Below are 21,697 nucleotides of genomic sequence, written 5' to 3' on the forward strand. Positions count from 1 at the left end.
CTGGGAAGAAAACAACTAAAAACTTTTCTTTCTGAATTTGTAAGTTGGAGTGATCATGAAGACCAAAGGAAACAGTTGAAGAACACTGAGGGAGCATGGCTTACAGATTTCACAGGTTTGGCTAATTTTCCAAGGTTAGACTACAAAAAAGATACTTGTGCACACATGTTTATTGCAGCATTATTCACAATAGCAAAAACATGGCACCAACCATCGAAAGTGGACTGGATAAAAACAATGTGGTACATATACATGATGGAATATTATGCAGTCATAAAGAAGGACAAAATTATGAACTTCACAACTACCTGGATGGATTTAGAGTTTATCATACTCAGTGATCTATTACAGAAGCAAAGAACTGAGTACCACATATTCACACTCATAAGTGGATCCTGAACTTTTATCATACTATTTATTACAAAAAGGGATTGGCAGTAGTGCGACACTACTGTTGGCGGCGGGAGGGAGAGGGGTGCACATAACATCAATAAAGGTAACTGATCAGTGACAACTTACATACCTGATCCTGAATTGTGCCCCACATCTTTAAAATGTTACAAGGTTAGACTTGTAGGATTTAAAGATGATCACAATTCCATCATATTTACTCACAGGATGGACACTGATGACACACACACACACACACACACACACACACACAATCCTGATGACACACACACACACACACACACACACACACACAATCCTGTGCTCATGGTCCCTGGCTAGGCCACAGTGAAGCACAATGAAGACTGGAGTTGAAAGAATTTAGGATGGCCCAGATCTTTCCACCCACTCGAATAAATTAGGGAAGGGAAGTGTGAAGCTTTGTAAAGCCCGTGTGAACACCTACCCTGGGGCCTGACTAGTGTAAACTTCAGTCAGTGTTTTCCTTCCCTAGCTGGCTTCCCTGCCCTTGAGAACTCCCTCTCACCACTCTCTTCTCAGAGGTCATCCCTTGTGATGCCCCCACTACAACAGTGGTGCTGCTTACCCATAAATCTGTTCTACTGGTGCTACAAGCTCACCTTCTTTTCTGTGCCATATCTCTCCAACTGCCTACCGGACTCTGCAGAATCCTGGAACTTCAAGAGCGAAAAGAGATCCAAAGCTCAACCAACCAATCCCCTGTCACTACTTTACCACTAAAGGTTTTGGAAGACTGATGGAATTATGCTGCATTTTTACAATTTTTGCTTAAAAGGACTCTAAGTCTTAATGACGCATATTTCCCTGCCTTCACCTTTAGACTCCTCCTAAATCTTACCTGTACCTAGGGAACTCACCTGGACTTCCCAAAAGTGCAGTTGCCATGTCCCTGAGGGGCATGTGCTATCTCAGCAAAGTCAATGCATCCTAGCTGGTCTCATTATCTGAACACAACCAAACAGTCCTTCGTTCCCCACGTCTCACAACCTGGTTTCTTTTCTAAGCGGTCAGGCTTGATTATTTTCTTAGCTACCCATGCTCAAACCAGGGAGTCCTACTGATTTTCCATACATTTCTCTCCTTTCCCATACTCGCCCTCTAGAGAGATCAGGAGGTTTTCCAATAGTTATTTCCTCTCCTATTGCCTAGCTCATTAGTTTTTGACAATCAGTCAGATCCAGCCTTCCTATCAGATAGCCTGTCAGTCACAAAAAACAGGAACAGTCACTATGTTCTGTTTAGTCCTTGGAAACATAATGACCAAAAATGCAGACAGAATCCATGTTAAGAAGCTTATGCTGTGAAGGGAGATCTTACAGCAAAAACATGGAAAAATAAGTGAATCAGATAACTTCAGACACTGCATGTGACCACGAATTATGGGGCATGGGAGACTTCAGCAGCATTGCCAGGGAGTCACTCTTTGGCATATGTGTGAATACACTCCAGGCAGGACGAAAGTCCTGAGGTATGATCCTGGTCCCAGTTAAGAAGGCACACTTCACCCTTTCTTTTCCTTGTTATGACAACCCAAAGTCCTGCATGGACTGCAATGGGCAACTCTCTGAAGACATGGAAAGGTAAATAATAGGAGGCTGATGGAGAGGAAATCATAGCTTGAAGGATGACACAGTTGTGAGTTTCATGGGGTTTTCTTCCCATATTCCCAAGCTAGGGTTAAGAGAATTCCTAATTCTGGAACTGTGCAGCAGATGTGAGCAGCAAAAGAGCCAAAAGAAAGCCTGTCTTTCTGACCAAGAAAAAAAGAAAAAAACAAGAAGAAGGGCCCCTGCAGAACAAAGAGTGGGGAAGTTCCCCTTTTTTGTCTCTCTTTTATTTTCTCAGTCCTGCTATAAGGGAAGCCCAGGTTTGAGACTGTACTCTTATAGTGGTGTCAACAACTGCACTGACCAAGTAGGGACTTAAAACTGACATCTCTCTGTCTATGGCCATACCACCCTGAATGTGTTCAATTTTGCCTGAAATCTCTCTAGTTCAGAGGAAATTAGAAAAGGGTCTCCTGTGATTCAAGATATGTTGGGGAATCCACATTATTTTCTTTTTCTCTTTTTTTTCTCATTATGCTGCCCCAGAGGTGTGCCTAGTCATGAGAAGTAGCACAGATAGATTAAAACCTAAGATTTTCTAGCCAGAAGACCAAGAAAAGTAGCTCCTTGGGGCATAGAGAAGAGAGAGCTGGAATTGGCACCCCCACATCTGTTCAGAAAATTCCAGGCTCCCTTCAGGTGTGCAACTCACCCAAATCAGCATAGCAATGGCTTTGAGAACTTGATCACTGTGTAGTTAAGACTGGCCCCTGGGTAGTACACACATGGACTTCCCTAAATAGTGCTGAAATAACTTGGAAAATGAAAGTCATTGATCCTGAAACCACAGAAGGCAGGTCAAGATGTGTAGTCTGAAACTAATTGTGTTGATTGCCTACTAAAACAAAAACATAAATCAACATATTACAGAGGATTTAACTGGACCAGAGTGTCATAATAAAAAATTTTAAATGTTCAGGATACAATCCAAAATCACCCAGGAACATCTCAACAACTATCAAGGCAAAAAACAACAAATATCAACCCCAAGATTAACCAGATGTTGAAATTATTAGATTTTTAAAGCAGTGATTATATCCATGAAGGAAAAACGAACATCCCTGAAAGAAAAAACAACAACAAAAATAACAAAAAACCCAGAAAATAACCAAATGGAAACTTCAAAATTTTCTAATTGAAATAAACTTGTGCTAGATTGACTCAATGGCAGAATGAAGATGACAGAAGACTCAACAAACTTGTAGACAGATATCATTCCATCTGAACAACAGAGAAAATAAAAATAAGTTTCAGAGACTTGTGATACAAAATCAGGTGGTCTAAGCTTCATGTCACTGAGTTACCAAAAAGAGAAGAAAAAGATTGATAGCATTTGAGTCTTATTCATCCTTGTACTACCCAGTCCTAGGCCAAAGGCTAGCACATAGTAGATCCTTAGTAAATATCTGATAAATGAACAAATTAATACAAATAATGAGGTTGAATCATTTGAATGGGAAGATTACACTTGGTGGTTGAATTTTTCCATGTTCATTTTGCATGCCTTCTTCAGAAAATTATTTGGGAATGTTAAGCAATCAGGTCTCATATTAAAGCTCTCCAGAACCTGAGCAACTGGGAGCAGGTGTTCATCTCACATGTAATATGATCATTCTGCTTAGCAAGAGACCATAGTCATTTTCTTGCCTTTTTTTTTTTTTTTTTTAGTATAGACACAATACATTCAGGGGGAAAATTGCAGTGCAAGATCAGAGGGCCTTCTGCAGCCCTGCTAAGTCTCACAAGTCTGGCACAGTGGCCTTGGCTCCACTCCCTTGGGGAGCTGCCTTTGCCCCAGTGGAAGGGATATCTGTCTGGAGCCTCTGGGGGCTAAGAGCACCTCAAGGATGAAATAGTGAGTGTTACCATGATGCTGTATCATAATATCAGAAAACACACCTCTGTATTCGCATAGTGTATCACATTTCAAAATTTCTAATATTACAATAACTGGTCAAGGAGGGGTTCCTTCATTCATGCATGTTGGCACCCAACAGATCTCATCTGGGAGCCGGCTAGGACAGGTACTGGTTAGATGGTAGGCCCCACTGAGCCTTCAAGGAGTGTTCACTCTCCCTGAGAGGCAGCGGAGTTGGAGCTCGACTCAATGCTGAGATTCTCCTTGCCATGTGTGAGCTGTACAGTCTAGGCAGGGACTTGGGGGACAGCATTGCCTGGGGAGAACCTGGAGGGAAGTGTTCTGAGGCAGCTGGCACAGACAGCTTCTCAATTCTTACCAATTAGTTTCCCACAAGATGGTCTGCACTTCCCCAAACTTACACCCATTACCTAGATTAACATCTGGAGGTGAAGAGGAGGTAGGAAGCATCAGTTCCCAGAGAAAGCTCTTGTGTTCACTTGACAAGGATTTATCTGAACCGAGTTCATGCACAGCCCTTTGCCTGACCCTGCAGGGGGTCCTGTGGAAGGGCCCAACTGGATAGAAGACAGAGTGTGCTTAAAGTTCTCCCAAATTTCACTTTTGAAGGGCTGAGCAAAAAAAATATATTTTTGAGCTCAGATTAATATAAGGAAAAAAATAAGTATTTGAACAAGTATATGTATGTGAAAAAAGACTGAAATAGTATCCAGAAAAATATACAGATGATGCTCACAGGTTGGGAAACTAGGGTTGCATTTTTCTGATTGCTCTATATTGCATGAATATTCTTTGTGTGACTTTTCTTGAAGTTAGAAAAGGAAAAAAATAATCGATCCATTCTTTGTGGCTGCCATGGAAATGCTGGGCTTCACGGTGGCAAAGGCCAGTATATATAAAAGGCACTGAACCGTGCTGCCATCTTACCTAATGAGTCTTTGAGGAGGGTCATCTGTCCTGATTGTTCTCTTCTCACACAAATTTCGAAATTCCCGAAAATTTAAAGTGACACTAAGTCTCAAGCCAAGAAGGCCAAGGAAACGCTCAAACTCGTTATCTTTGAGATTGAACAGTAAGTGCTGTAGCAGTCTGTGAAGATCATACATGTTGATGATGCCATCCCTGTCGGTGTCCATTTTAAAGAAGGCAGAGTAGGGGTCCTGAGAACAAAATACACATATCAAAGCACTTCCCTTCCGACCCCTGGACAATGACATACTCCTCATCCCACGTGTACAGACTCATCTGCACATTAGGAAGGGGCAGTTGGTCTGTGTGCCGACCACTGATTTTGGAGATGAGCCTGTTCCAGAAATATCCTTGCTATGTTTTGCTTTTCTCAAGAAATTGTAAACTATGCTCTCCAGCTTCCTCTTTTAAGACAAAGCGTTCAGGGAAAAGAACCAAAAAGGTTTTTCTTTCCTTTTCATGCTCTTGTCTTGTGGTACCTGCACTTCTAGTACCAGAAAAAAGAAAAAAAGGTACTGGAGCTTTCTGGTGTGCACGAAAATCTCACTCATATGTTTTTCTATAACTTTAATATTTGGCCACTTATGTTTACAGGAAAACAAATATTGCACTGCATTTCAAGCTGAAGAGCCACTTAAAGGCCAGGTCTCTGTTTCTGATTAATTCATTATTTAATTATTTAAAATAAAGATCATCTTAGATCTTTGATATGCTGTGATAGAGATCAGCTGTGTCTAGAATCTGTTGACCCTGCCTTGTCTGAAGGACCTCTGCTCGGTCCATCTTGCTCGGTCCATCTCAGAGGCTACAGGGATTCCCATTGTGCAGATGAGGAAACAGAGGCTCAGGGGTCCCAGGGAAACTGTGACTTAGAAGCCCCTGGTGCATGATGGCGGGCACACTTGAGGCAGGTAGCTTAGTTGCAAATCTCAGCCTTGCCACTTACTAGAAGCATGACATTGGGTGAGATATTTAATCTTGTCATCCCTCTGTTTTCTCATCTGTAAAATAGGGACAATAACAGTTTCTCACTCCTTGGGTTGTTATGGGGAGTGAACATGCTAATAGATGCAAAGCACCTAGTGTAATTTGCAAGTGCTCCGAAATATTGTTTGTTACTATTACTATTGCCTAAGGTCAGACAGGAAGTGCAAGGCTCTGTCTGAAAAGCACAAGAAGGAAGTTAGTTAGTCGGGGCTAGGAGCAATCCAAAGGAACAGCATGTGCAAGGACATGGAAACAAGAAAGAACGTTGCCTGGAGTGTGGCATGAGAATGAAGAGGACCCCGTGGGTCAGTCAGGTGGAAGCAGGGCTTGTCCTAAGAACAAAGGGGTGCTCTGATCCAAGCTATGTGTTGATGCGACCACCCTGCAAGGCCAGATGCCCAAGATGGATTATGAAGTGAAAAATGAAACTACAGAGTACTGAGTGTACTATGATCCTAGTTGTGGGTTGGGTTGTTTTACCTTGTTTATTTTTAAATCATATATGAACACAGGGATACCTGCCAGAACCTGCAGAGACACTGCCTAGAGGAATATTGCACTGCATTTCATGCTGAAGAGCCACTTGAAGTTACGGGATCATTTCCAGCTGTGTTTCCAGGTGAGCCCCGGGTCAGAGCTGAGCCCCTAGGGGCTGCAGAGAGCCTGAGTGGTGGCTCTGTTCCCAGGGCAGTTCCCCAGACTACCTGGGGGGGGGGGTTTGTGCCCCGGCTTTCCTCAACATAGTCAAGGAGGAAAGACTTTCCCTCACTGTCCAACTGCTTGCCTTTGACCTGGGCTGTGGGGTGTGACTGACTCCGTTTTGCTGAGGTCTGTAAACCTAAGTGAGTGCTGAGATGGGTTCACCTGCTTCCAAAATGACTGGGGGAATGGCAGCATCAACATCAGCAACAGTTATATTTTAAACTAATAGAAAATTGGGTGCATTTTGTTGTTATTGATGAGAAGTTCAAGAATTCCTCAGGAATGGGAACTCCACGAATTAAGTAAAGTGACTGTTCCTTTCCATTCACATGCTTTGTCCACTTTATGTATACCTGCGTGGACATGAGCAAAGTCCCAGTGAGCCCCGGATATAACTCACATCCTGGTCTGTCTCATACAAAAACTGGCAGTTAGGGGGTTATATCTTGGTTTTACCCACAGGCTATAAATTATTTGGCAGGATAGAGTGGGTGCTGGTGAATTAATTCATTATTTAATTATTTAAAATAAAGATCATCTTAGAAAATACAGGACATACGTTCGGGGTAGCCAAGCACACTGATAATAAAGATAGTAGGAAAGTAATGGTGTGGCATGGAGCTGGGCTTCCTGTGGTCCTACCAGGAAAGGAGAGGGGAGGGAGGAAAGGGGGAAGGAGAAAGAGAGGAGAGGAGGTGATGGGGGTGGGGGAGACAAAAAGGAGTCTGGATTATGATGGGAGGGAAACACTCTGTGTCTGTATGGAGACCAGGATGCGACCGGGGCACTGGCACTCTCATCTGTAGGGGATGAGTGGTTGGGAGCAAAGGAACACCTGGACAGGTGAAGCAGTGGACAGTCACAGTTTACCCGGAACGACTCCTTCAGTCTCTTGGGGAAGAGTTTCAGGCATTCCTCAGCAGTCACAAAGTGGTTGTGCACGTGGCTCTTGGAAGAAGCTGGAGTTGGTGGTGGAGTGGCTTCTGGCCCACTCATCGGAGCTTCTGCAACAGTGACACAGATCAGAGGACTTCCGTTAGTGCCGTGCCCTCCTCTGTATTGCTACATCTCTACTTTGTCTCTCCTTGTCCCTAATCCTAACCCTGCATGGTCATACAGTCCTGTGAACTGAACTTAGCATGAATGTTGTTGTGATCTGGTTTCTTTTCCTTCCATTTCTCAGACACTCTCCCACTGTTACAAGAGGAGCTGTTCTCTAGATCAGAGGCCTTCCTTTTACTTGGCACAGATTGCACTTGGCACCTGGTGTGTTCACTAGTCCTGCATCTCTCACTCATCCCCTAGTGCCCAGAGGAGGAGAAGGAGAGTTCCTGCCTCTATTTCATTTCCTGGAATTATGTGCAATATTCATCAACTCAACAACTATTTTCTGACCACAAATCTGTTAGATAATACACTTGGAGCCTTCATATGTTTCTTGTCCAACAACCCTCAGTAGACTCTCCTGTTTGTTGACACACAAGGACACATACGTATGATCATGTCCATTTTACAAAGGAAGAGGTGAAGCTCAGAGGGTGCCCCAGCTTCTCCCAGGAGGTGAGAGCCTGTGGACAGCAAAACTGAATCTAAGCTGTCAGATTCAAGAATCCAGTTGGTTCATCTCTGCGCTGTATCCCCTCTGACCCCTAAAATTGAGGAAGGAAGTGTAAGCTCTACTTAAAAATCAATTCATTTCCACCAGGCTGGGATTATCTCTGAGCATGGCCTTGTGTCAAAGCCAGGTTGCACACCAGGGACCTATGTCAGGCGTGGTCCTCTGCTCACACTGCAACCACACCCACCCCAAGATGGCAATCAGCAGGGCACCCGAAGCACAGGGTACCCTGTGTCCTGTCCTGAGCCTGGCTCACTCCACCTCACAGCGAAGGCTGCATGCAGCCTCCCTTAGGCTTGGTACAGCCTGGTAGATAACCCAGATCTGCCAGATAACTACCGCCAGATCACTCTGCCATGCCTCCTGGCATGGCATCACTCAGAGTCTCACTTGACAGACTGATGGAGGTCAGCAAGCCTGCTCAGAGGGGCAGTGAGGAGCTGGCAGGGAGAGGAAGGGTAGGAAGGGAGGTGAGGAGAACAGGGCAGGGCAGCCAGGAGGCCGAGAGCAGGTGAGAGATACTGGGTATTGAGTCAAGTTCCAGCTCTGCCATGGAGTCACCAGCTCTGAAACCTCAGGGAGGTGACCTATTCCTCCTGGGTCCCAGTTTTCTCACCTGAAGAATGAATGCACCCGGCACTTTGGAAGCACTCACTAAAATGCATATGAGTTCTTTTTCCTTCCATTTTTCTTCAAAAATGTCAAAATATACTCAAAGTGTCAAAATTCTGAAATGCTATGGCTTCCCTTGTTGGCCTTTTTCAGGGGTTGGGACCTGTCTTTAGGGCTGGCAAACGAAAGTCCGGTGGAACTGGGTGGGAGACTTTGGCCATGACTCATCCAGGTTCTCTGGAGAGACGCATAACCTTGCACAATCACTTCCCAGACCCAAGGCTGGAAGAATGGAAAGTGTGTGGGCTTTCGAGCTCTGCCCAGCCAGTCTGCGGGTATTTGCAGCAAAAGAGAAGAGTCTTCTGCTGACACATCTGTGTGATTTCTGTAGCTTTTCTAGAGGACTTCTTTGTCCACCTAAATGTCTTTCTCGTGTGAGAAAGCGGCACTGGTGACCATGGTGGTGGTGTGAGGCTGGGTGATCTGAACCTTTTAGAATCTCTGTGTCCTTATCTATCAACCAGGAGGAATAAGATTTGTCCACCCTGGATGTGTTATTATTAGTTACAGATAACCAGCAGCTATGTTAGAAGGAAACTGTGAAAGGACACGAGATGTGCCTGAAGAAACAGGCTGTGGAGTCAACTTGACCTGCCACTGATCTCTGAGTCCACAGCAGACTCATTCAGGCTAAGTTCTGCACTCATTGTTCTGTTTAACTTAGTGAAGAGAAGAGGCTGAGACATGGTCAGATAAAATTAAACAAAAATATCTGTTTCCAGTCTCAGAACACACGTTGTCTCCACATCCAAAGACTTGCAGCATCACCCAAGATGCGACCCATATCGTGTGCACTTGGCCATGAGCTACCTTCAAATCCTGCCGCAAAGTCAAGGTAACTCATCCCTTCTTTCTTATAGCCTATTTTTGCAGTCAGCAGAGCATACTGGTCGTCGTCCATGGGCATTCCACTGCCTTCCAGTACCTGGCAAGGAAGAGAGTTGAGTGTGGAGAGGTGTCAGGCTGTCTCAGGAGTCACTGCTCACCAAGCCCCTCCTGCTTCTGTGTGAACTCACCACCAAAGCCCTGGGTCCCAGCCCATGATTGTTACTTGTCCTCCCCCACCCACAGACTGCCAGAGGGCGGGGCCAGGTCTCCTGTGTCCCCAGGCCCCAGTACAAGGCTTGTGTTTGTTGAGTGAGAGAACAAAGGCACACACAGTGGCTGGCCTGGTGCTCCACTGGCATGGAGCTCAGGCTTACAGCAGCACTGCTCACCTCCTCAAGCCATGCCATCCAAGATGTCCAGAGGCACACTTGTCACCACAGTGGCTTTCGAGGCACACAAGCTGGATTTATAGTCACATATATTCAAGGAAACACAAACAAAGTAAAGCAAGGTAGTTTGAAGAAGGAAAACTAAAATGTTTCTTAAAATTTCCTCATAATCCACAGTTTAAATAGAAAGCTGCTGTGGTTTTTTTAAAAATTATTATTATTGGGAGGCATCCATGGACACTCTTTTCCCCTCTCCTTATGCCAGTCCACATAGAGTTCTTCCTGATCCCTTTCCTCCAATTGCATGTGCATGTTTCCATGTGCATGTTGGAGGCCAAGAGAGCAAAGGAGAAAACCTGCTTCCTGCATTGCAAGCATTGAAGCTGACTCTTCTCGGTGGTGGCTTCCTGGGAGACACTGATTGGTTGGACTGTTCATGGAGTCAACAACTAAGCAGAGCTCTGAGCACCCCAAAAAGGGATGCTGGGGATGTAAGTAGACTGAAGGCACCACCTCTGCTACTCTCGGGATATTCACAATTTAAATGAGAAAACACGGCTTTTTTTCTGAAAAGGATACAGAATCACAACTCCAATGTGTCTGTTGGTCTAGGGGTCAAAGACATCCAGGTGGACTGACACCATCTGGGACAGGAGGTTTTCTGGGAGACCTGGGTTGGCAGAAGTGTTGTGAAGAGAAGTTTTTTTTGGGGGGGGCAGGAGGGGAATACATGGATGGGCATGAACAGATGCCAGGTAGTTCTGACACCATAGGAAGCCAGAGCAAGTTATAGAGTAGAGTAGAGGAACAGCGGGAGCAAAGCTGTGCTAACTGCACCTGGTGGAAGAGGTGGGGTGTGGGGAGAGAATAGGAGGATGAGGAATACCTTGTCTTTATGCAGCAACACTCATTGCCTATTATGTGCCAGGCCTTGTGCTGAGATCATTACAGGCACTACACAGATCTCATTTAATCCTTATCAGAGGCATTGAGAAAGGTACTCATACCCGTTTTAAAGCTGTGGAAACTGAGGCGTAGGGAGTTTAGATGGCTATCCCAGTCACCTGACTAGGAAGTGGCAGCCTGGGGCTCGAACCCAGTTCTTCATATTAACTACTATGATGAGTTCCACTGTTGGAATAAGGTCACTGGGACCTGGACAAAGAACAGGGAGGTTAAAAATAGGTAGGGAATTGCATGGTGGAAGCTGGCGAGCCATGGAGCCTGGAGCTCTCCCACGTATCCAAAGCAGCCACACAAGGCAAAGGCTAGTTTGAGTCTTGATGGGGCATGAAAGGCCGGGAGGCCACTCAAGGAACTGCTACGAGCCATCTCCCACTTGCCTACCCATTTCCCCTGGGGGGCTGTCAGGAGACAGTTTTCCTTGCCTCCTGGTTCTGGTAAGGTGTGGACTTTCTGCCCCGAGCCCCTTGACTAGAGCCGCAGAGGAGAAACCTCGTGGCTGCAGTCTGGACTTGACTGTTGCCAAGAGTATTTGACGACTTGTAGTGCAGTCATCAGCTCCTTCTGTGTTGGTGTTGTGCTTTTTGGTATATGGGAAGAGGACCAGGGGGCTGGACCCTGTGGCTTTTTCTTTCTTTCGCTGTCTGTGTAAGTAATGAACTGAGTATGAAAGTAGCTTGCTGTATCTTTACTGGTCCAATTGTTCAGGCCTTGGCCCTGGCTTGGCTTGTGTGTGGAGGCTGGCAGTAACCAAGCCATCTTAGTGCAGAGCTGGAAGCTGAGAGAAAAGGGAAGGATGCAGGTGTTGCGGTGTTGCCCAGGGGGCTTAGGGGAGCAGCGCTGAGTCCAGGGCTATCCCAAGGGCCTGCCTGGGGATGCGGGCAGGCGTACATGACTGGGAATTCTGACAGCTCTGAGCCAGCTGCGCAGGCATCCCGGCCTGGCTCTGCAGAGAAACCTGTCCCAGCAAGGGAGGGTGCTGGTGTTTAGGAAGAAAGCTGTGGCCCATGCAGAGGCATGAGCCTCTGATTGGTCGCTTGCTTTGAAAAATAACTTTATATTTTGAAAACAATTGCACATGAATTATTCATCACAAATTCCTCCTGCTCGGTCCTCTCATAAAAACATATGTAATAGATAGTAAGAGAATGTCTGTAGGCAAATGTTTCCCAGCCTGGAGGGCTGTGAAGTGCCAGGAAGACTCGGGGTGCCTTCTGCAGCCTGCCCAGTGGTGACGGGTGCACAGTCCCCAAGGGTGCAGAGCCCCATCAAGGGTACAAACCCAGCAAGAACGATTCTCAGAAGAAGCGCTGAGCATTCTACAGACATGAGGACCTCCGAGGCCTCTTCTGAGGCTCCCCCGCACCGCTCTCATTTCTCAGATGAACCCAGCAGGAAATCAACCAGATTTATCACAGTCTTTGAAGGCGATATACAACATGGAGAGCTAATTGGCAACATTTATAAAACAGTCTTGAAAACATTTAAACATTCACATCATTTCATTTAGTCTTTTCTAGGTGGCATTTCCCTAAGAAAGGTGCTCAAAGAGTGACAAACTATGGTCTGGCATGTTCTGATTCATCAGAGGTCGCTTCTGCCATTCCTGGGATGTCGCTGAGATTGTAGTCTGGCTCTTCCTCATGGGGCCGTGACATTTCAGGAACTGTTGCTGGGCCCTCTCCATGAATTCAGGAAAGTGCCCAGAATAGGTATCCGATAATGGAAGTGGGGACTTAGGCTTTTCTAAACCCAGTTACTGCAAAGTGGCCTGTGAGAGAACCACCCATCAGTTTCTATGTGTAATACATGTTTGTTTTGTCTCTTTGCAGTACTTTTACAGTGGTTTCATTAAGGATTACAATATACATTCTTAGTTTTACACAGTCCATATAGAGTTAATATTGTGCAGTTTCAAATACAATGTAGAAACCTTGCAAACTTATAGGTCTCCTGTGCCCTGTTCTTTATACTATGGTTGTCATTTGTTTATAATGTATTATAAGCCTCATGAGACAATGCTATAAGCTTTGCTTTACAATTTTAAATTAAGAAAAAAATAGCCTTATATTTAATCAGATATTTACCATTTCTAGTGTTCTTTATTCCTTCATGGACATCTATGTCTTCTTAGTATCAAGTTCCTTTAGCATTGCTTGTAGCAAAGATGCACTTGCAATATATTATCTTAGTTTTTGCTTGTTTTGTTTAATCTGAAAACATCACCTTCATTCTTGAAGGAGACTTTGGCTGGATATAAAATTCTGGGTTGAGAGGACTTTTGTTTCGTTTTAGTTTTGGTTTGTTTTTCACTTGGCATGTTATTGTTCCACTGTCTTCCTGCTTGGATTCATTCTGGGGACCAAGCTGAAGGGGTGAAGCTGCTCTGGGCAAGCTCTTTGAACAGCAGACCATGGGAGACGGGCCCAGCATGTTCCATTTCAAAGAAAGCCATACCTTGGGGGTCAGGGAAGTACCCAGCACTCACTGAGTGGTGAATGATGGGGAACAAAGAGGAAGAGGGCAATGGCAGGACTTGAGCTCTGTGGCCCTTTCCAGCTCAGAAACTGTGGGACTCTGCTGATCTGGTAGGATGGTATGACCACTAGAAACACGCCATGATCACAATTCAGACACTCTTCCAAATCTAGAAGTCTCTAGTCAATAGACTTGATTTATCTGGTCCAAATAACTTCCATCTAATCCAATGTAGATGGATTTTCTCCAAACTTCTAAAACCAATCCTTCTTCCAACTGTTGTGCCTGACTCTGGCCCTTCGAGACAGCCTGATGGTTTGCTAACAGCAATCACAAAGTTGTAAAACATTACATTTTTCTTTTCTTCATTGCTGCAGCATGATAATGACAATGACAATGATGCCAGTGATGATGATGATTTAGTTTACTTTAGATTTTTAAAAATATATATGATCTCCATAGAAACTTACAGGACTTAAATTGTGTTTGGATGGCACAGAATGATGAAATGCTGAACCTAATTGCCACCTTCAAAACTTGGGAGACAAGACAGCCTCAGTCTGAGAATAAAAGATGAGGTGATCTGACAGCTTTACAATGTCAAGGGGGTATCCAAGCACAACTAGTACATCAACCAGACAAGTCTAATTTTAGAGGCAAAGATCCAGAACCTAGCTCATTTTTGCACACATGTGTGAAAGTATTCCACAAGCAAATTAATTCAGTACTTCCAGGACACATTTTGAACATTGTGGATGGAAGCAGACAAGCCATTCCTGCTTCTGAGGAGGCTGACCTCCAGGCCTGGCCATCACATCTGCTGTTCAAAGGGTAAGTTTAGGGAACAAACTCTGAGGAAACAAATTCTGTGGTCCAAAGCTCAGGATGAACTCAAGGGGCAGAAAAAATGGATGCAGACCCACAGCACCACCCTCTCCTCAGAAATCACAGTGCTTCCTGTCACTCTTCCTCTGCATTTTCTCATGGTCTCTCTTCTTGATTTCAAAGCAGATACGTTAACACTTAAATTTAACAGAAGTTCAGTTCTGACCCCAAGAATCTATCTGGAGGATAATAAGATTAAATGATTTTAAAGTGTATATAGTAAAATATAAACCTGGCCTAAGAAAAGCCAAGAATATACAGAAAAAGAGGAATAGTGAGAAAAGACCCGTTTTACTAAATAAAAACAGCCATATTGCATTGACATAGAAATAGAGGTATAAATTAATAGAATGAACATGTTCAGATGTAGACCCTAGTATAATGGGAATTTCATAAATGACAAAGGTAATAGCTCAAATCAGTAATAAAATATAGAAGCAGAACCCCATCTTATACCATATACAAATTCAAATCCACATGGATTAAGCATCTACATTTAAAATAAAACAATAAACATTCTTCAAAAAACCAATAGGAAAGATAAATTCAGGCTCACTAAAATCAAATAAATTCAAATTAAAACAATGAATATAATGTTGGCTAGTGTATTAGCATATATTAAACTTTTTTATTATACCCAAAGTTGGCAAACATTTGGAAATTAGTAACTCCTAAACACTGCTAGTAAGAATGAATTTGATAGAATCTACAAACATGCAATATGGCAATATGCATTAAACATTTAACTGTGCATATTCTTTTGACCTAGAAATTTTACTTCTTCTCAAACACGAAATTGTAATAATGCCAATGCAGGTTCCTGGGCTGTAACAAACATACTACTCTGGAGAGAGAAGTTGACAGTAGGGGAGGCCATGCATGGTGGACAGGGGTACATGGGAACCCTATAGTTTCTGCTAAATTTTGCTGTAAACCTAAAACTGATCTAAAAAATAAAGTCTGTTAAGACAAACAAATTCTTGCAAGAAAGTCTAGCAGATGGGAGAGTGGAGGAATAACAACTTACTAACCATGGCTACAAACCCAGAATTTATTATTTTTTTAAAACAGGAAAGAAGATAGATATATAAGGTTGTACGAAAACTTAAAATCTTTTAATGGCAAAATATATAATAAATAAGAAGACAATGATAGAGTCAGAAAATACATTTGTATTGCAGAAGGCAAAGGGCTGAGCAATTATGAATTAATTCTATAGATTTTTTTTTTTTTTGAGCACCTATATGACAGGTGCTGCCTAGGAACAGGGAAGTCAATAGAGAACAAAACTGTAAGGTCTCTGCCCTCATATGCCAGACCTTTTAAAATTGGGCCTTAAAATAGGTTTACATACTGTTGTGGGTTGAATTGTGTTCCCTAAAAGATATATTGAAATCTGAATCCCAGTTCCTGTGAATGTGACCTTCAATGGAAATAAGTTCTTTTCATATGTAATGAAATTAGGATGAGGTCATACTGGATTAGGGTGGTCTCTAATCCAATGACTGGTATTCTTAAAACAAGAGGAAAGTTTGGACAGAGACACACAGAGAGGAGAGCATCATGTGAAGACATGGAGACACAGAAATAAGAGACCATGTGAAGACAGAGACATCACTATTTATTTATTGTTTAAACAGAAAGGAAAAAAAAAAGAAGTGAATGCCTATTAAAAAGGGAAGGGGTAATGTTCAGTTTGTTGGAATATCTTGTGTAATATTTATGCTTCCACTAAGAAAAAAATGGAAAAGCCAAATAAAATATCTCAGAACGTCTATTTGAAGCATTAGAGAGCTGCTGAGACAACCAGGACCAAAAGGGACAAAAATATGACAGAAGGGGGAAGTGTGAGCAGAGTGAGCCATTGTCCTCTCTGGAAGCAGTGCAAGAGGCTCAGGAGTGGGGCAGACGGCTCAGACAGAGGGTCATGATGGCAGACAAGGAAACTAGCAAAACTTGTGATGAGCTCACAGAACTGGAGAACCAAATGAGAGACCTGAATGACTGTATACCTATAGGGGAGGACCAAAAAATGAACTTAATACTCTGCCTGTTTTCCCCTCAAGGTATTTGCTGAATTCATAAGCCATGTGGGCAGAAGACTAAGAATCAAAGGCAGAAAACCTCTGAAAAGCAAGAGGGATTTCTTGGTCATTTTGTAGTCCTAAGGAATCAGGACCTCTCAAGAGGCAAAGCTCAGGAATAACCCAGGCTCTGAACTAGAAACTTTGAAGGGCCAGGAACGTAAAAAAAAAATATCTAACAGAGCTTGCCAAAATGCAATACAATCTGAAATTCACTAGTCCCTAACTGGACTAAAGTTATCAGTCCGCACTATATCTGCCTAGAAAAGCAAAGGGTGACCCATTATCTAAGCCTCTCCATTTTCTTAATAAACAGTATCTGACATTCTATAAAAATCCACCTGACTTGCCAAGAGACAGAAGCATATGACCAAAATCAAGAGAGAAAAAAAACAAAACAAAACACCCCAATAATAGAAATAGATCCATAGGTGATCCAGATACTGGAAATAACAGAAAAAGATTTTAAATATCTATTAATATATTTAAGAAAATACAGGAATATATTGAGACAAGAAAAGAAAAAACACAGGTATAGAATATGTCAAAAATAATCTAATGAGCATCCCACAACTGAAAGCTACACTACTAAAAGTAAGAACTGTATGAATAAAATTAAGCACAGATCAAAAAAAGCAGAATACACGATCAACACACTGGAAGACCAATCAATGGGAAGCATTGGGACTGAAGTACTGAGAGAAGAAAGATGAACAACACACAAAAGAGAGAGAGATGTGTGGGCTACCATGAAAGGCCTGATATGCATAAGTGGAATCCACACGAGTGGAGAGAATGGGGCATAGTGAAATGAGAGGAGATAGTGGCTGAGAATTTCTCACAACTGACTAAATACATCAACCTACTTGTGCAAGAAGACCTAACACTCCAGTAGGATTCATATGAAGAAAGCCACACCTAGACACATCATAGCAAAACTACCAAAATCCAGAGACAAAGAGGAAAATCTTAAAAGCTGCTCAAGAAAAAGATACATGACCCTCAAAAGGACAATGATAAGACTTATGGCTGATTTATCAACAAAACTGATAGAAGTCATGAGACAATGGAATGATATCTTTAAAATGCCAGAAGAAAATAATTGCCAACCTAGAGTGTTTTTCTCAGTTAAAGTATCTTTTGAAGTAAGGATAGACTTTTGCTTTCAGCTCTGACATATAAATAGTTTGGAAGTCGTCACCCCATCCTTACAATAAGAGAAAAGCAAAACAAACTGCAAATCCATGGCTTTTCATAGAGCCAACAGAGAAACATGAACTCTGAAAAGACAAATGAGTACGAAAAATCACAGCAGGATCCGTTTACCAGGAGCAGACAAATTTCTGCAGGTTTGAGAGTGAGAGACTTTTAGAAGCCCTGTTTTTGGGTGTCTTTGGATTCTGTTTTGCCAGGAACCCCACTAGATTCTGAAGGCGAGTATCAGAACAAACGAACAAATGATAATTTTTAAAAAGCTCATATGTTTTAAACCTGTAAGTTAAAATAAAAAGATAATAAAGAGTAGAAATCAGTACAATAGAATATAAACAAACAATAGAGGAAATCAATGAAACTACAGCTTGTTTTCTATAAAGATCAATAAAAGTAATAAACTTCTAGCTAGATTATTCAAGACACAAAAAGAAAAGATTTTTTAAAAATTACTGATCAGGAGTGAAAAAGGAAAAGTCATTAAGGATCATATAGATATTTAAAGGAAAATGAGGCATGAGTCCATACTAATGATAAATAAATGACTGATGGCTCAGCCTGTAATCCCGCACCTTTGGGAGGCTGAGGTGAGTGAATTGCCTGAGCCTGCGGGTTCGAGACCTGCCTGAGCAGCGAGACCTCATCTCTACAATAAATCAAAAAATCAGCCGGGCGTGGTAGCACATGCCTGTAATTCCGGCTACTTGGAAAGCTAAGGCGGAAGGATCGCCGGAGCCCAGCAGGTTGAGGCTGCGGTGGCCGGGAGCGGCCACTGCACTCCAGTCTATGTGAAAGAGTGAGACTCCAACTCAAAAATAAATAAATAAATAAATAAATAACTGAATAAACTAATGAATGGAAAAGAGACAAATCTCCCATGTAGGAGGATTCCCAGTAACTCACATAGTTGTTCTGTCTTTAAAGAGGTGGAGCATCACAAATCCTCACTCTCTACAGATGGGGATGCATAGTGATTTTCTTGCAAAGAGTGCAATATGGGAAGGGGGAGGGGGAGAGTAATTTGACTGTGGCAAAACCTGTGTCAACTGACACGTTTCAGTTAGGTGACAATATCAGCCTCAACAGTGACAAGTCAGATTAACAGAGGTGTCCTTGATAAGATGTGATGAGAAGGGCACTCTACCTCTGTGATCTTCCTTCCGAAAATACATTACCCAGTCTAATGATGAGAAAGATATCAGACAAATCCCAATTAGGGGATGTTCTACAAAATATCTGACCAGTAATCCTGGTAAAATTATTAAGGTAATCAAAAACAAGGAAAGTCTGGGAAACTGTTCCAGCTAAGAGAAGCCTAAGGAGACATGACAACTAAATATAATTCGGTATCCTGGGTGTGATCCTGGACAGAAAAAAGACATCAGGTAAAAAACGAACAGAATCTGAATAAACTATAGAAACTGAGAGGTAGTTGCCAGTATATTTGCACTAAAAGTAAAACAGGGAGATATTTAGGCAGAATAAAAAAATGAGTCCAGGTGCAAGCACAAAATGTAAGCTGGAAAGAGCAACAGCAAGGGTAAATATGTGGATTCATATGACAGATTATTTCCAGTACAAAATAAGAATGCCTTGTGGGATTTAAAATATATGTAAAATTTCAATGCATAACAATAACACAAAGAGAAGAGGGAATAAATTAAAGTATTATAAAAATCTAGCATTGTTAGGGAAGTGATGAACATAATTTATATTTATTTAACTATGGTGACACAGGATACATGTCACAATCTCCAGCGTAGCCTCAATAAGACTAATAGAAGAACACATTGACTCATATGCTAATAGAGGGGAAAATAAAATAATAGAAATAGTTGAATAATCTAAAAGAAGCCAAGAAAGGACAGAAAAAGAAACTTAAGACAATTGGGTCAAATACGAAGAAAAGTACAATGATAGATACAAAGCTAGCTATATAGGCACTTAAAGGCATAAAGAATGGACTGCATGCTCCAAGTAGAAGACTAAGATGGCCACATTGTATTTTTTTAAAAGTTGACTATATGGTACCCACCAGAGACTTGCTTCATATAGGTGGTCAGTTTGACAGTAAAAGCACAGAAAGGACATACCATGCTGATGCTAATCAATAGAAGGCTGAAGTGACTATATTATTATCAGCCAAAACCGGCTTGAAGGCAAATAACATTACTCTGTATCAAGAGAGTTATGTCATAAAAACAAACGACACAATCACAGGAAATTTCAGCAATTCTAAACGTATTTGTACCCAGTAATTTAGCTTCAAAGTGAGATATTCAACAGTCAACAGAATAAAAAAGGATCTCACTAGGCAAACCCACAATCAGATGGAGAAACTTCAACATACTTCTGTCAACAGCTAATAGAATGAGAAGGCAAAAATTTGGTAAGGATATAAAAGTTCTGAAAAAACAAAATAAAATTGACCCAACTGATGTTCTGTAATGCATTGCAACAACAGACAGACCACATATGTGAGAGATTCCATAGGACTATAATATTATATTTACACTATACCTTTTTTATGTTTAGATACTCAAATACTTACCATTGTGTTACAATGGCCTACAGTATTCAGCACAGTAATATGCTGTATAGGTTGTAGCCTACGAACAACAGGCTATACCACCTAGCCTAGGTGTGCAGCAGGCTAGACCATCTAGGTGTGTGTAAGTATACTCTACAGTGTTGGCACAACAATGAAATCGCTTAACAAGCATTTCTTAGAATGTATTCCTGTCATTAAGGTGCACATGACTATACTTAGAAACTGGAACCTCTAGTGTTAGAGAATACAATATTTTCAAGTGTTTATGAAACATTTATTGAAACTGACTATACATGTTGAATCATAGTCTAAGCCTCAATGTATTTCAAAACATTGACTGAAGTCATTTAGACTTTAGAATCTATTCTCTGATCACAACAGAATCAACAAGAAAAGGAAAACTAGAAAATCCCAACAATTTGGAAGTTAAATACATTTTAAAAGTAAACCATTGAAAAAGGAAGAAATCACAAGGGAAACTATAAAATATCTTGAGCTGAATGATAATGAAAATATAATATTCCAAAATGTTTATGTGGTCAAACCTGTACAGGTGCTTAGGAAGAAATGTATAGCCATACATTCATACATTAGAGAAATAAAGGGTGAAAATCAGTGACCTAAAATTCTCTCTCAAGAAAACAGAAAAAGAAAAGCAAACTAAATTCAAATCAAAGAGAAGAAATAAAATAATCAGCATAATAGCAAAATAAATGAAATGTAAAACAAATACAAGGCCACTGCCAGACCATCGCTACCAGTGCCTTGTTAAGCTATGGCTAGGTCATGTTTCCTTAAACTTTGGCCCCCTTCCCTACCTTGGGAAGTGAATCTCCTCTTTATTTTTCTGTCTCTAGTTTACTTTCTAAATAAACTATATTTTTTAATCTAAAAAAGCAAACAAAAAAATCAAATACACAGCAGGAAAAAAAGTGTAAAAAAAGTTGTTATTATGAGAAGACTAATAAAACTGACAGACCTCAACTTCTGCTACTAGATAGAATGGAGAAATTTATAGCAAGCAAACATTTCCAATTAAAACAACTAGAGAATCCCAATTAATTACAAAAATAATTTTTCAAAAGGCATCAGAGATCCAAGGAAGTGACAAGGAATAGAGAGACTACAGCTCTAAGGAAGGGAGAGCCTTTCAGAGACAGCCTCAGGATGTGTGATCTCATGTCCCAGAACAGCTGGGGGCTGAGGAAGTGGGCTTAAAAAAGAGAGATTGGGTGGGTCCAGGCAGATGCCACTCCAGCCAAGCTCTCATTAATTATGTGGCACTGGAGTATCAAAATTAGAGACTCAGAGGCTACACATCATGACTGTTTTCCTTTCCAGACATGGGCTGAACAATGCTGTGGGACTTGGGAGACCAAAGCCCGTCAGGGAGAAGAGCCTTGAGAACAGAGGCAAACACTGAAAAAGCCCTTGAGGAGGG

General features: G+C 42.0%; 1 protein-coding gene across 1 annotated transcript in view; it reads right to left on the minus strand.

The window, feature by feature from the left end:
* The window catches only part of EFCAB6 (EF-hand calcium binding domain 6), a 265,088-nt gene that overhangs the window by 82,454 nt on the left and 160,937 nt on the right, over nucleotides 1-21,697 (minus strand). The window contains exons 17-19 of the mRNA XM_008058673.2: nucleotides 9,677-9,791; nucleotides 7,447-7,580; nucleotides 4,846-5,078 (exon numbers count right to left, since the gene is read on the minus strand). Coding sequence (XP_008056864.1) covers nucleotides 4,846-5,078; nucleotides 7,447-7,580; nucleotides 9,677-9,791 — 482 coding nt within the window. The remainder of the gene's footprint in view (nucleotides 1-4,845; nucleotides 5,079-7,446; nucleotides 7,581-9,676; nucleotides 9,792-21,697) is intronic.

The sequence above is a fragment of the Carlito syrichta genome, unplaced genomic scaffold (assembly GCF_000164805.1).
Source record: "Carlito syrichta isolate Samal-C Ts95f unplaced genomic scaffold, Tarsius_syrichta-2.0.1 Scaffold303575, whole genome shotgun sequence".
Classification (NCBI taxonomy): Eukaryota; Metazoa; Chordata; class Mammalia; order Primates; family Tarsiidae; genus Carlito; species Carlito syrichta.